Raw genomic sequence first — 14,252 nt, forward strand, 5'->3', positions numbered from 1 at the left:
CCTCTTTAAAGTTACTTATAAGGAGAACACTATAACTTTTGATGAGCCAGCAGCACTACAGGAATTTCTTCAACAACATGTAGCGGATTTCATGGACACTTCAAAGTCTAGTTGAGTGTCATTTTGTTTTGTTTTATATGGCTGTTTCCCTTTCTGTATAATTCTTCGAATGTTGTTTCATTCTTGTTTAACTTTAAAGATACTTATTCGCTTGTCTCTTTTCTCTTTTTTCTCCTTTTCTTCTCTTTTTTATAAAATTATTATACTCATATTGTCTCTCACCTAACACAGGTGTATTTTTTGCATCCCGTCTCCCACATTGTCTCCTCAATGTGTTGATATCCTTACCCATCCAAGGTTACCCTTATGTCCTGTGGGACTCAAGTGCTGTAGTCGTTGTCTCCTGGTGTTGCCACCCTCATATCGTCTTTGTGTTTTGTAGGTATGTTCTTCAGTCGTCATTCGTATGACTTGTACTGTCTTTTTGTTTCCTGTTTTATTTCCCCTTTGTTCGTGTTTTTCTGTGGGATTCTTTTTTATCATTTTCCTCTTCCTATTATCTACTTCATCACTCTTTTCTTCCTTCTTTTTCTTACTAAACAAACGCTTTATTTCTATAATTTTTTTTCATATCTGGTTTATCCTAATCTCAATCTACTGTAAGCATATCGATTGTTTATGTTCTTACCTTTAAGTTACATTCCGTGTTACTACTTGGAATGTTAAAGGGGTAGGTAACCCTATTAAAGGACAACAGGTGTTATCTCATCTAGCAAAATTAAAAACTGATGTTGCATTGCTGCAAGAATCACATCTTTCTGAGTCTGAAGATTCCTAGTTGAAAAAATCTTGGGTGGGTCATGTGTTCAATTCTTCTCCTTTCGGTAAGAAAAATTGGGTTCTGATTCTTTGCCAAAGAAAATTGCATGTTTTAGTTGTTGATCAATAATCTGTGACTGAAGGTCGGTGGGTTGTTGTTAAGCTCCTTATTGATAAGATACCTTTAGTTATTCTCAATGTATATGGTCCAGTCTCTGTCAATAAGGTTTTCTGGACAAGAATCTCTGACAAACTGCTTTTATATGATGATGACTACATTATATTTGATGGTGACTGCAACCAAATTCATGATCCCTTATTGGACAGGCATTCGACAGTTAAGTTTGTTCCCACTAAAATGCACTCACATTTTACTTCCACTATATGACGTAAATCGTTAGTTGATGTATGGCGACTCTGCCATCCAGACCGTTGGGATTACAGTTTTTATTCAGCTCCGCACCACTCACAATCCCGTATTATCTTTTTCTGAGAAAATCCTTATCTCAACACGCTCTTCAAGCAGAGATAGGATCAATTTTAATATCAGATCACGTTCCAGTTCATGTGGACTTGGACCTCATCCCTTTATCTCTACACTAAGGCAGATGGCGCTTTAACAATTCTTTACTCTTAGATCCTACATTTAGCCAACAATTCAGTTCCTTTGTCTCTGAATTTTTCTCTATTAACTCAACCCCGGAGTCCTCTTTTGTAATAACTTGGGACTTCTTCAAGGCAGCTGTCAGGGGTTTTATAATAAAGTCATCTCACAAAAGGAAAAATATTTAGATGCCTAATTTACCCAACTACTTAATAAAATCAAACAGCTTGAATATACTTACTATCACTCCAACGATAAGTCTTCCTTGAAAAATCTAAATGATGCTAAATTCACTTTTAATAGGTTTTCTAAGGATGCTGTCTCTTCCTATCTATTGAAAAGTAGTATTCGCAACTATAGGGGTCAGAATAAAAAGGGGGAAACTGCGGGCTAATTATTTAAAAGTAAGAAGGGGTAGAATTAGAATAGAATCTTTACAGGGCCCTGTGGGGACTCTTCTTTTTAAAGACAATGATATTTTAAATGAATTTATTCCTTTTTATTAAATCTTATATTCTCCAGAAACGCAACCAAAGCAGTCTGATCTTTCCAATTATTTTCAGTCCATTGCTTCTCCTCCTTCACATCACATTGATTTTGACTCATTAGAAACTGATTTTTATTAGCGAAAATCACTCATGCAGTTTCGGTGATACGTTGAGGAAAGGCCCCTGAGCCTGATGGCTTTACTGTTGAATTTTATGACCATTTTGCAAAACTCCTCCTACCCAATCTTTTACTTCTATTTAATTTGTTTTCTCATAAAGGTATTTCTCAAAGGACTTTCCAAGAAGTCATGATTTGCTTAATTCTAAAAGAAAATAAAGATCACTCTCTCAGTAAGAGCTATTGCCCCATCTCCTTAGTTAATACTAACTATAAGATCTATGCCAAGACTTTGGCATTGCGCATTGACCATGTCCTGCCTTATCTGATGTGTCCTGAACAATCCAGCTTTGTTAAAGGACGATTAGCCTCTGACAATTCTCAAGTCGTTTTCAATGTCCTCAGCCAGGCTTCATCTTTGGATCACCCTATTGCTGCTATTGCTTTGGATGCAGAAAACGCCTTTGACAAGATTGAATGGGATTTTATGTTTCACGCATTAAGATGGATTGGTTTTCCACCTAAATTGGTTGCAGTAATTTCCCTGCTATATTCAGGTTCCACAGTCTCAATTTGTGTTAATGGTAGAACCTCAGATTACTTCCCTTTGCTTAGAGGGGTACGGCAAGGGTGTTCTTTATCACCTCTATTGTTTGTCATTACGCTGGAACCCTTTCTAACTGAAATCAGGCAGGATGCTCATATTTCAGGTTACCAATTTGATCCTCATCAGGTTAAAATGGCCGTTAACGCTAATGACATTCTCTTATATTGTTCTAACCCTGTAACCTCTCTCCACCTTTTTTCCAACCAGCCAATTCATTTTCCCAGCAATCAGGATATCAGCTTAATACTGATAATCCAGAAGTTCTACCTTTAAATGTTTTATGTCAAAAGCATTGTTTTGTTCACACAGGCTTCTCTTGGCAACCCTCTAAAATAAAATATCTGGGCCCGTGGTTCTCCCTGACAATTCCTGAAACATTCAAATAACATTTTTATCACATTACCAAAACATTAAATGATATTATTACACGTTTGCAACCTCTTTTTCTCTCCTGGTGGGGACGAATGGATTTGATTAAAATGATGCTCACACCTCTTTTATTATATATTATTTCTATGATTCCGGTTCACATACCTGGATGTTATTTATGTCACAACAAAATTTCCATGGAAAAACTAACCCCCTCGCATAGCTTTGTCTTCTTTAAAAAAGGATAAACCTAACAGAGGTCTTGGGTTTCCTGATTTCAAAACATATCATTCTGCCTTTTCCCTAAAACAAGCTGCCCGGTGGCTCTCTTCAGAGCATCTTGCATATCCTCCCTTGTGAATACAAATAGAGAAATCTCTTATTTCCCCCTTTGATTTTCAGGAAATCCTTGCTTTTACTACTAATATCTCATTATTACGTTCTCCTATCATTTCTCACTCCCGTGAACTTTTAGCTCCTCTCCTACCATCATCATATCCATAACTTAATTCTTATCAACAGCAACTCATTTGGCATATTAAATCACTACGAATCAAGAATCGTACCATATATTGGAAAAATTGGTGTTCTAAGGGCTGCTGATGGATATCTCAACTTATTCTTGACGATCAACCCTTATCATTAACTGACCTTCAAACAAAATTTTCTTTACCAGCTACCTTTAGATCACAGTATGATCTTCCATGTCCTTCCCTCAACCAATATCTCCTTGCATTACCGAGTACTTCCAATCCCCCAGCAAAATGCACTACTCTTTCTCCATTATAAGATACTTCCCCTTCTGCATCCACTATATACAAGACCTTACAATTACCCCTGGACAGACTCAATTCAAAGACTGAATTGGCCTGGGAAAAATATGTATTACAATGTTGGCCAACTGAAACATGGGACAAGTTATGGTTGTCTAAGCTTTACAAAACCTCACGAACTGCTAACACCACACAAACCGTTTATTTTGTTTACCAACGGCTGTTATTTTTTCCAATGGCTCTAGCGTTTTTCTCATCAAGTATGTCTTCTACTTGTTGGTCCTGTCCCTGCTCTAATGCCGACTTAAAACACATGTTATTTGAGTGCCCCCTATCAGTTTTGGCAGTTAGTTTGGATCCAAATCAGGAAGATTTTCAAAGTTAATGTCCCCTTTTCTCTAACCAATATATTCCTAGGCACTTTGTCACCCCAAAAGCCGCAGTTATCATCACGTTTTTTGTTGTTAGATCTATTGTTAGCTGTTGCTTTTCATTTAATAACCTGAAATTGGAAACAAGCTGATAAAGTCACTTTTAGATCCTGGTGCATTTTAAACACTAGTCAGGTTCAGACAAAATGAAATATAAATGTATTGTATAATCATTCGGCATTGTTTTAATATGTTAATATGTTGTATTTCTGAACATGTAATGGTTTAATTATCTATGCATGAGGAACAAATAATAAATAAAATGTATCTCTCCTTTAAGCTGCACGTTATTTTAACTGTAGCTACCTGAAGGTGAAAGACCAAAAAAACTTACAAAATATTTTGTTTTTTAGCCACACCTTTGCCCCCCCATGCTCCCTGACCCCACCCCCATTGCATGCAGCATCACAATTCCTATACCTTGTTTATGCACTTTGACTGCTGCTTTTCACACACTCTGCTTTTCTCAGTGGAAAATACAGGTGGCTCAGAAGGCAGTGCATTGAAGAGTTACTAGGCAAAATGTCATATGTGAAAGAAACCATGCATGTATTTCAGTGCCATTACCATATTATGCTAGTGCAGAGAAACCTCATAATGGTAGCTTTTTTAATTGTGAAAGAGCATGTATTCACATATTGGCTGACTAACTCCATTAAGACAAAATTAGCACCCATATACCATTTTTTACTAATCTCTTGCAATTGCTGTAGTGATGCATACCATATTTTTGAAGTAATCACTACTGTACTGGTCAATCAATTGTTCTTTTTCATTGAAGGATTCTTTCATGCAAAAATAAGTTATCTCAACATAAACGCTGTGTGTGTATTTAGGTGGTGGTGGCAAAGGAGAGGGCAGGTGCAAGTCATGTTGATGGAGTGTGGGTGTTGCTGAGGGTTTAGTCGTCTGGAGAAGACGTCTGTGCATTTTCAGTGCTTGCATTAGTGCCATTGGCAACCTTGCTACGCTAGAACCATCAGCTTACTTTAATTTACTTAGGCACATTAATGCACAAACGGTGTATTTTGCAGTTATCTTTGATGTGTCTTCTAGGTTTTTGAATGTCATTGAATACATAGGACTCCATATGCAAAAAAAGGGACTATTTACAAAGGTAACATCATTTTGAGAAAATTACATGTGCAATTTATTCTTACACTTTCGGTAGCTTTACACTCAGATTGTGTGACTAGGCCAAAGAAGTAAACTTACTCAAAAGAGTGCCCTGCAGCTTGTGAAAGCCCCTAGGTGCAGCCGCAGCCCATGCAGGTAAGAGCAGTTCTGGGGCTGGGTGGGGGGGATTTCGACAGACGAAGATGAGGGAAAATTAATTATTTAATTTTCCCTCGTGGTCATCTGTCGAATCCCCACCCCCCCCCCCCCCCACATACCGGCCCCACCATCCCACCACTTTTACCTACATGGGCCGCGGCTGCCTGTGTCTTTCAATTTGGTAAAGACATGTAAGTTACACTTTTGGAGTACACTTACACTCAGATTTTTTGAATAGTCAAAAAATAGTAAACTTATTCAAAAGTGTCAATTACTCAGAAATGTAAGTTAACTTTGTGAAATAGGCCCTTCCTTTCTAAACAGGATCATTACAGGGCCACACTGAGGAGAGTGGTCACTGGTCCCCTGGATCTCTGCTTGTTTTCCCCAAGGTTGTCAACATGATTGCAAAAGAGGAAGCTATTCCAAACATACACCTTTACTTTCATGAATCAGTTATCACTTCAACTTGGAGGTCAGTAACTTTTGAATAGTATGCGGCAATAATTGGACCCAAATAGGACAGGTAGTTTCTTTGAACCCACACTTCTATTTGCGGTTCATAATGAATCGCAAAAGCCCTTTTACAAGTCAGAAATTATTTTTAACTCACAAAAGGTCTTTGATATATTTTAAAAAGGTATTTTGAGCCTGCAAAACCCCATTTGTATATGAGGCCCAGAATGTTTTTAAAAATAACTCAGGCACTTATTTCGCTAAGGAAAATGGTCTTACATAATGTATCTGTAATATTCATACAACATAATCATTCTTTCTCCTCTCTTAGATGGTGCTGATTCTTTTATCAGTGTCTGTCCATGCGTTATCTTATTCTGTTTGCTTTGTTCGCCCTAAATTGCCAGGGCATGCCTAGATGTGGGTCCCTTTCTCACTCTGCCACTGAATTCAATCTAGCCTGGCTGATGAGGGGTGTTACCCCGAAACCGGTCCCAGGATGTTTGTTTCCGGTCCAGGGAAGACCTGGCTTGGCAGTTCGGGCTGGACTGTTCCCATGAGGAACAGGGTCTAGACTGATTTGCATATAGCTCAGTCTGAACTGGGGTGGCGAAGTGAGCAAAAGAACGATGATGGATTCAACCCAGATCTAATAGTGACTTGGGGTAAGTGTCTGAAATTTTCAGCGCTCCGTCCGTCATCTTATTGTGTTTGCACTCCTACCAAGGATTATTATTGTTTTATGAATCTAGTTTGTTTTTTGCACGATTCTAAACAAGGCCTACGATGTTGTAGACATTCTTTTTTATCACTATACTTACATACATATATTTAACTTAGACATTTCATCACTTTCCTGGTGGTATGTTCTCGATTTTTCCCTCTCTCTTTTTACACAATCCCTCCCCATCTATTTTCACCCTTAACTACCTTTATTAACCCATTTCTGCCTTTTTCTCATCATTTCCCTGTCATCTCGCCTACCTCTTTTCTCCAACCATTTCGTGCTTGAGGCCTGAATGCAAAAGTCCTGGAGTGGTATGCAGTAGTTATAAAACCTTTCCACACACAGGGGTTTGGAATTTTTCAGACACAATAAACAGCATGTATTCTGTGTGTTTTTCCCAATAATGGAGAATTGAAGAATACCATGAGGATTTTGGTTCTTATCGCACAAAAATCCAAACGTCCCAGTAATTACTAGGCTTCTTCACCCAGTAAATTCCAGCAGGTCTGACCGACTAAAATTTAACAGGAGTGTGAACCTTTTAGAACTCAGGAATTACCAAGTGTGATAAAGTCTACTTTAACGAATAATTATGACTCCAGCGACATAGGTTTACGCAGGAATCGGAATTATCCAGTGATAATGAAGTCCTATGCCTCCGACGGCAGCAACAGATTATCAAACTTATAAACTCAGGCTGCAACACTTTTTATATCATTTGGCTGCCAGGTGCCTCTAACAATATTACTAAAATGATCACTCATTTTGCTCTCCCTGAACTTAAATAGCTGATAAATACATCCGGGAAATAAATGGAATGATGAAAACTAAACTACTCTTCTGACACCACTCCTTGGACCTCTGCCATTTACAAATCCTTATAGATTTCTAGCAAAGGTGAAATAACACGTGCTAGGAACGTATTTGTCACAGGTTTGAAATGTGATTTACACTCATCGTCCATAAAAATGGCAAAATCATGGCCCATTCCTCATTCACTTATTCACACCCGTCTTCGATAAACTAATGCTTATTTCAAGGTAGTTACCAATGAGAAACATCACTCTGGTTGGCGGGGTTTGTGGATTTTAAACCTGACACCAAAATCTGATTGGCCCCAACTTTACACCACTAACCCCAGATTTCGATAAAATTGACTAGTACTTCTAGGTTGTATTCACCTCAACCTCTGCAGAAGCTCTACTTCAAAAACGTGGGAGGAGAGGAGCTGATACCTAACTAGAAGGCAAGAAGCAACGTCCAGATGGCTTAAGTCTGAATTGTCTTGTAGGTCAGCCTTCCTGGAGTCCCAAGAGCTTCACAGCCCGATTAGCCAGGACAAAATGAAGACTTACTTCTAAGAGGGTTAAGGATCTGCACAAGACATTCCATGACTCAAAGAGTGACAAGCCTGAACTGACTTGTCTAACCTAGTATCATCCTCACTTTGTGTGAGCCCCTTTCCAAATATGAGATGTTTCAGTCTAGGTCTTAGCATTATGGCCAAATGACTTTGGATGGATGCTCAGACTCTGGACTTTCCTTAGCATTTCCAGCTCTAGAAACCTAACTCTCATCTGCTTCTGAGAACCAGCCGAGGTATGTGGTCGACAGCAGGCTCTCTAAGTCCCGTGGGTGCCTATGAATAATTTGACTCCAGTCAGTCTTTCATGAGATACTGGCCAAATTATAGTACTCCTGGGGGCCTACAGTGCTTGCCCATTCCCAGCACTAGTGGTCAGTTTTGACTTTAGAGGCCAGCTGGAACAATAACTGATCCCCGCCAAACAAAACCGGAGATGCACCACTTACCAACAATATTCAATAGAGTACTTTTGTCCTAAAAAAATAGGACTTCTTCAGGGCTATGTAGGAAAAAAGTAGCGAATTATGGCATGATAACCTTGGCCAAATAATACATTGCGATTGGGATGGTATTCTGACCCTTGTGTTCCATTAGGCGATTTATTTAGCTCTTCTGTCTGAGCCAGTATGTTGTCCAATCGAAGCGCCAAATATTAAAACACAAGGCGGTCTTTAGTTTTCTTAAGATCACTCCGTATTTTTGTAGCCCGGAATACGGCTTATGTGGTATGATAGCCACAGACAACAATATCACAATGTAGTTATTAATCCCTAAGCCATTTCGAAAGTGTAGCCAATGGCTTTCCTATCGGGTAATCCTGCCCCACATCGTAATTGGCGTTCTCTTTCCGCCTTGTGTTTTAATATTTGGCGCTTCGATTGGACAACATACTGGCTCAGACAGAAGAGCTAAATAAATCGCTTAATGGAACACAAGGGTCAGAATACCATCCCAGAATACCATCCCAATCACAATGTATTATTTGGCCGAGGTTATCATGCCATAAGTCGCTACTTTTTCCTACATCGCCCTGAAGAAATCCTGTTTTTTAGGACAAAACACTTTGGCTGTCTGTCTTTTAAAGAACTAAATAAAAGGAAAAAAAGAAAAAATCTTGACCAATGTACAACGATTATATGGATCCGTAGAGAATTATTATTCAAAGGACTCTATTGAATATTGTTGCTAAGTGGTGCAGCTCCAATTTTGTTTTGCTTTCATTGCCCCTGGTAACAGGGGAGTGCTCTTGGACAGGGGGTACGTTTGGAGTTCCTGCACACAAAAATGTACTTTTGTTTTTGAATAATTTGATTTGGTGATTGTATTGGATTGGTGCCTGATTGGCTGCTCGTTTGGTCCACTGTCCTCTTTGGTGTATTAATAACTGATCCCCCATTAAACTTTGTCCATTGTCCCCCATCACTAAGCACTGAAGCCTGTTTGTCATGTTACTGGACTTTTGACTCAGTTATTTGGAATCCTAAAGGCCTAATTTTCTGTAGGTTTGAATTGTTACATGATTCAAAGATTTCAGTTTATACAGCATGCCTGCCCAATCCTTACACAACTTCAATGGTGTCAAATATGAAAGCATATTCAGTTCATTCCCGGATTACTTGTGTGATATAATTAATCATATGACTTTCAGATGTGCCCAGAAAACCTGGCTCTTCCCTAAAGCGGGTTAGTCTTGTTCAGCTCTGTCTGCAATTGCTGTGTTTTTTTACTGCTAAGAAACCTACAGTAGACAAGCATTCAATAATTCACAGAAAAATAACAGGTAACCACCAGATTTCCAAGGATGGCCAAGAACTCAAGAACCTGCCTCATAACCTAATGCTGACTTCCAATGCTTATGTTATTTGAAATATAGTTCCTTAACTACATGAGCAACATAGCACCTAAATGGGTTTTATCTTGGCCTCAGAATGTGCCATAATCTCTTAGGTTCTTTGTTAGTAAACATTTTACAGAGTTTCAACCCTACCACAACCTCCTGGAGCCTGGGGGAGTCAAGTATACAAAAGTTCAACTGGTATGTACATGTACAAGTATACAGTAACTGAGGCCATGGGACACAGGTGGTAAATAGCAGTTGCTACCAAAGATACTCCACAGTGAAGCAGCACTGCCACAGAACTCAAACAATATCCTTCATTGAGTGGGCAATGGGGGTTACTAGTATGGGGCACAGAAGAAGCTGTTGAGAGCAATGTGAGTAAGAATCTGAAAATTACTAATTTTCTTAAAGATTGCTTCTGAAAGCTAAACATGGGAGTTGAGCAAATCATGTCTTCAAACCTTACCTTTCATTACCAGCCTCGTTCCTGATCCCAGCTGGATCACAGATGTGAAGCCATTTAATCCTTTGCAGAACCTGAAGACCACCAAGCAGTAAATTGATTTAGCGCCAATGTCTGCCACATTGTTGACCGGAAGAGAAATGCTGCTGCTCAGTTCCAAAGTGGTTCTTTTATAACCAAGGTTGATAGACTCTTGGCTCGGGTAGTGGATGATTTTCTCCCACTCAACACCATCCACTAAATACACCCCGATCCACAGGGGGTCTTTCTCTTGAGGGTACTTAAGGGTACAGTTCACAGTAAACAGATCTTGCTGTGGTTCAATGACCTCTGGCTGCGTCACATTATACCCTTCTTTTGCTGTTAGATCTGGAACAATAATTGAGAGTCAAATAAACAAATCAAGAGAAGATGCAACATCTTCAATTATGATGCTGTTTACTATTTAAAATATCCACCCTGTTTGAATACACTGCAAAATATGGCACATGTGACGTTTACCCTTGTACACAGATGTGAAGCTGTTTATCCATGGGGGTTTGACATTCTGTAATGTGGTTTGGATTAGATGGCTTCAATATCCATTGTCACTTTGCAGAACACTTTGGGGGTTTAGTTCCATGATCCCTACCTCTAAATAAAGCCCTTTTAAAAGATATAAATCAGCTGGGGATTGAGCTTATCAAATCTGATTACTGTGTAATATTGTATTTGAGCTCCAACCCCTTTACCATGCCCTGGAGTAAACCTTGGCTGCTAATTACTGGCACCTTAGAAAAGACAAGTTTGCAAAATAATATAACTCCTTCATCCAAATGGAATGAAATCGTTTTTAAGACCTAAAACAGAAATGCTAAACAACAGTGTCCAGATCGGATACTTCTCATAAACCAACCACTGCCCAAGGGCTTAAAGAAGAGGTCCCACAATCTACTTCATACTCTTTCCCATATCCCCAAAATATTGGAAGGGAGCTTAAAAATAGGCACAGCACAGGGAGCACATGCTATTAAAAACACCTATCAAGATAGTCAATTCACTTAGGCAGTGGACACCACCAATAGTTTTAAGAACTTATTCTGACATTACCCCTGTACCTAAATGTGAGATAGGCCACTTTTTGCAATGCCAGCCACATTTATTGCTGATTTTTATTGCTGGGTTTTACATTCTGCACACTGGGGTACTGCTCTCCAATGTCCAGTGTATGTGCTCTGACCCCAAAACATGTACAAATTGACTAATCTCTGATTGGCATATTTAACTCTCCTGTAACGCGATGGGGCGTGGCCATGATGGTGGCCATGGAGGATGGTTTATAATCAGCTCTGTGCCTGGGCTGCTCAAAATCCTGCACCAGAAGTGCAATTGACAACTATAAACCCCCAGCAGCAGTAACGCTGTGCCCCTACACCATGTGCCACCGCAGCATTAATAAACATGGCACAGATGATCTGGCATCAAACTCCTGCTCCTCCAAGGAATGCCCACACTCTGCTCCTTAATCCTGAAGCGTAGTGTTTGTATCTGGAGTGGCGTGGTGGGCTGGAGCAGGCGTCCGGGCCTGCTCTCAATACAGTTCACGGCTAACCCCACACCGGTCACAGCGCCGCAGGGCACATTGGCAGGAAACACACGTTCATGACCACAGCTGACATTGTGTGAACATCTCCAGAGGCCCCACAACCATGTGTCCAATCAAAAATGGCACAAAACGTCTGACTCTCTCTCCAAGTTGGTTAAGCCAAGGGCAGATAAAACACAGCCCCAGGACGGGGGCGCATTGAATCGGATCACTGACAGAATATCGAGGAGCAGAATATCGAGCTGCCAGAATATCGATGAGAAAATATAGAGTGACAGAATATCGAATTCCTATCTACAAACAAGTAAGTACAAAAATATTGAATCCTAAATATCGTTGTCAATAATATAGTTTGCTAAAATATTGACTTTTTTATATTGTCTTAAGAGTAATATTAAATTAATTCAATAATAAATATAATTAAGTAAAACATACTTACAAATAATAGAAAAAGTTAACATTAATAAATAATAAATGTAATGTAAAAAACATGCATTTTTATTTTTTATTATATATATTAACTTAATAATATTAAAAAATATTTAATATTTTAAATTATAAAATATAAAAAAACATAATTTAAAAAATAATTACATATAATAGGGTTAAAACATTAAAATAAATATTTTGTTTTTAAAATAATATTTTACACTACATTAAGGTGCCGAATCCGATCCGGTAAAAAAAAATTGTGTACGACTCGTATCCGTATATTTTCACTTACGAATCGTACAAGTACCTTACAAACAGCGAAGTACGATTTGTACGTGAAAAATACGTACGAATAGCGTCGGGAAAAGGGTACGAGAGGGAGCCGGAAATTTTTACGTCCGAATAGCGTCGGGAAAAGTGTACGATAGGAAGGAGGTAAATTTTACGTGCAAATCGTAAAACAGAAGTCCGAGCGCGCAAGTACGATCCGTACCGGCCGTCCGAATACACAACCGCATGTAAAAGGCCCCGTACGGAGCGAACGCTGTAGCACACATGTACACGGGTAAACTTGTGCCCGGATACGAGTCATACAGCCCCCCCCACCCCGCATATGTCAGCACCGTACCCCCGTATGTCAGCATCGTACCCCCCCTCCGCACCGTACCCCAGGACCGTACCCCAGCCCCGCACCTGTACGCACCGTACCCCAACACCGTAGCCCAGCCCCGCACCTGTACGCACCGAACCCCAACACCGTAGCCCAGCCCCGCACCTGTACGCACCGTACCCCAACACCGTAGCACACACCGCACCTGTACGCACCGTACCCCAACACTGTAGCACAGCCCCGCACCTGTACACACCATACCCCAACACCGTAGCCCAGCCCCGCACCTGTACGCACCGAACCCCAACACCGTAGCCCAGCCCCGCACCTGTACGCACCGTACCCCAACACCGTAGCACACGCCGCACCTGTACGCACCGTACCCCAACACTGTAGCACAGCCCCGCACCTGTACACACCATACCCCAACACCGTAGCACAGCACCCTCACCCAGCATCGCGTATGTACGGACCTTACCTACGCGAAAAATACCCGTACAGAACCAGGACACTGTAAAACAGCACAAGGAGGGTCAATTTGCCTCGCACAACACCACAAAACACGTCTACATGACAAAATACATCTCTATGACTGACGTGGCACACCCAAACGGGCAAACAGAGGCCCTAAACCACAACCACCTCTTATAACACACCCACCACAAATTCAAACCCAGCCGCACCCACAAAAGGACCAATAAAAAGGGCCCACACACACAACCCATGAGCCTTTGCAACAGACCCACTGATGACAGACTCCACAGACAAACAACTGCACCTTACTTACACCTTAACTACACCTTAACTCACACACCTTCACACAACCTCCTTGACAAACACCCCCTCTTCACATTCACACACACACCGTCACATTCACACCCACACACCCACAACCATCCACACCCACACCCCACACCATGCCCACAGACAAGAATCCAAAGTTCACAAGGGCGGAGCTGGACCTCCTTGTCAACGAAGTCATCAGAGTCGAGCCACAGCTGTTTGGAACATTGGTCAGACAGACCAGCATAGCCCAAAAAACAAGCCTGTGGCAGAGGATCGTCGATAAGGTGAATGCAGTTGCGCCCATTCGAAGGACCAGGCATGAATGCCAATCCAGGTGGTACGATCTGCGCAGGGCAGTCAAGAGGAAAATGAACGAGGAATACGCCCAGAGTAACATCACTGGAGGTGGGCTGCCCCACAGACCTGTACATTACCATCCCTGGGAGGAGAAGGTGATGGCCACGCTTCCGCCGGTGAGAGTACACGGAGTCGAAGGAGTCGCA

At 40.7% G+C, this 14,252-nt stretch overlaps 1 protein-coding gene across 1 annotated transcript in view; it reads right to left on the bottom strand.

Annotated features, from left to right (window-relative positions):
* The window catches only part of LOC146862729 (uncharacterized), a 536,839-nt gene that overhangs the window by 174,630 nt on the left and 347,957 nt on the right, over window positions 1–14,252 (bottom strand). Inside the window, exon 4 of the mRNA XM_085641987.1 lies at window positions 10,340–10,705. Within this exon, the coding sequence (XP_085498113.1) occupies window positions 10,340–10,705 (366 nt within the window). The remainder of the gene's footprint in view (window positions 1–10,339; window positions 10,706–14,252) is intronic.

The sequence above is a fragment of the Triturus cristatus genome, chromosome 2_2 (genome assembly GCF_964204655.1).
Source record: "Triturus cristatus chromosome 2_2, aTriCri1.1, whole genome shotgun sequence".
Taxonomy (NCBI): Eukaryota; Metazoa; Chordata; class Amphibia; order Caudata; family Salamandridae; genus Triturus; species Triturus cristatus.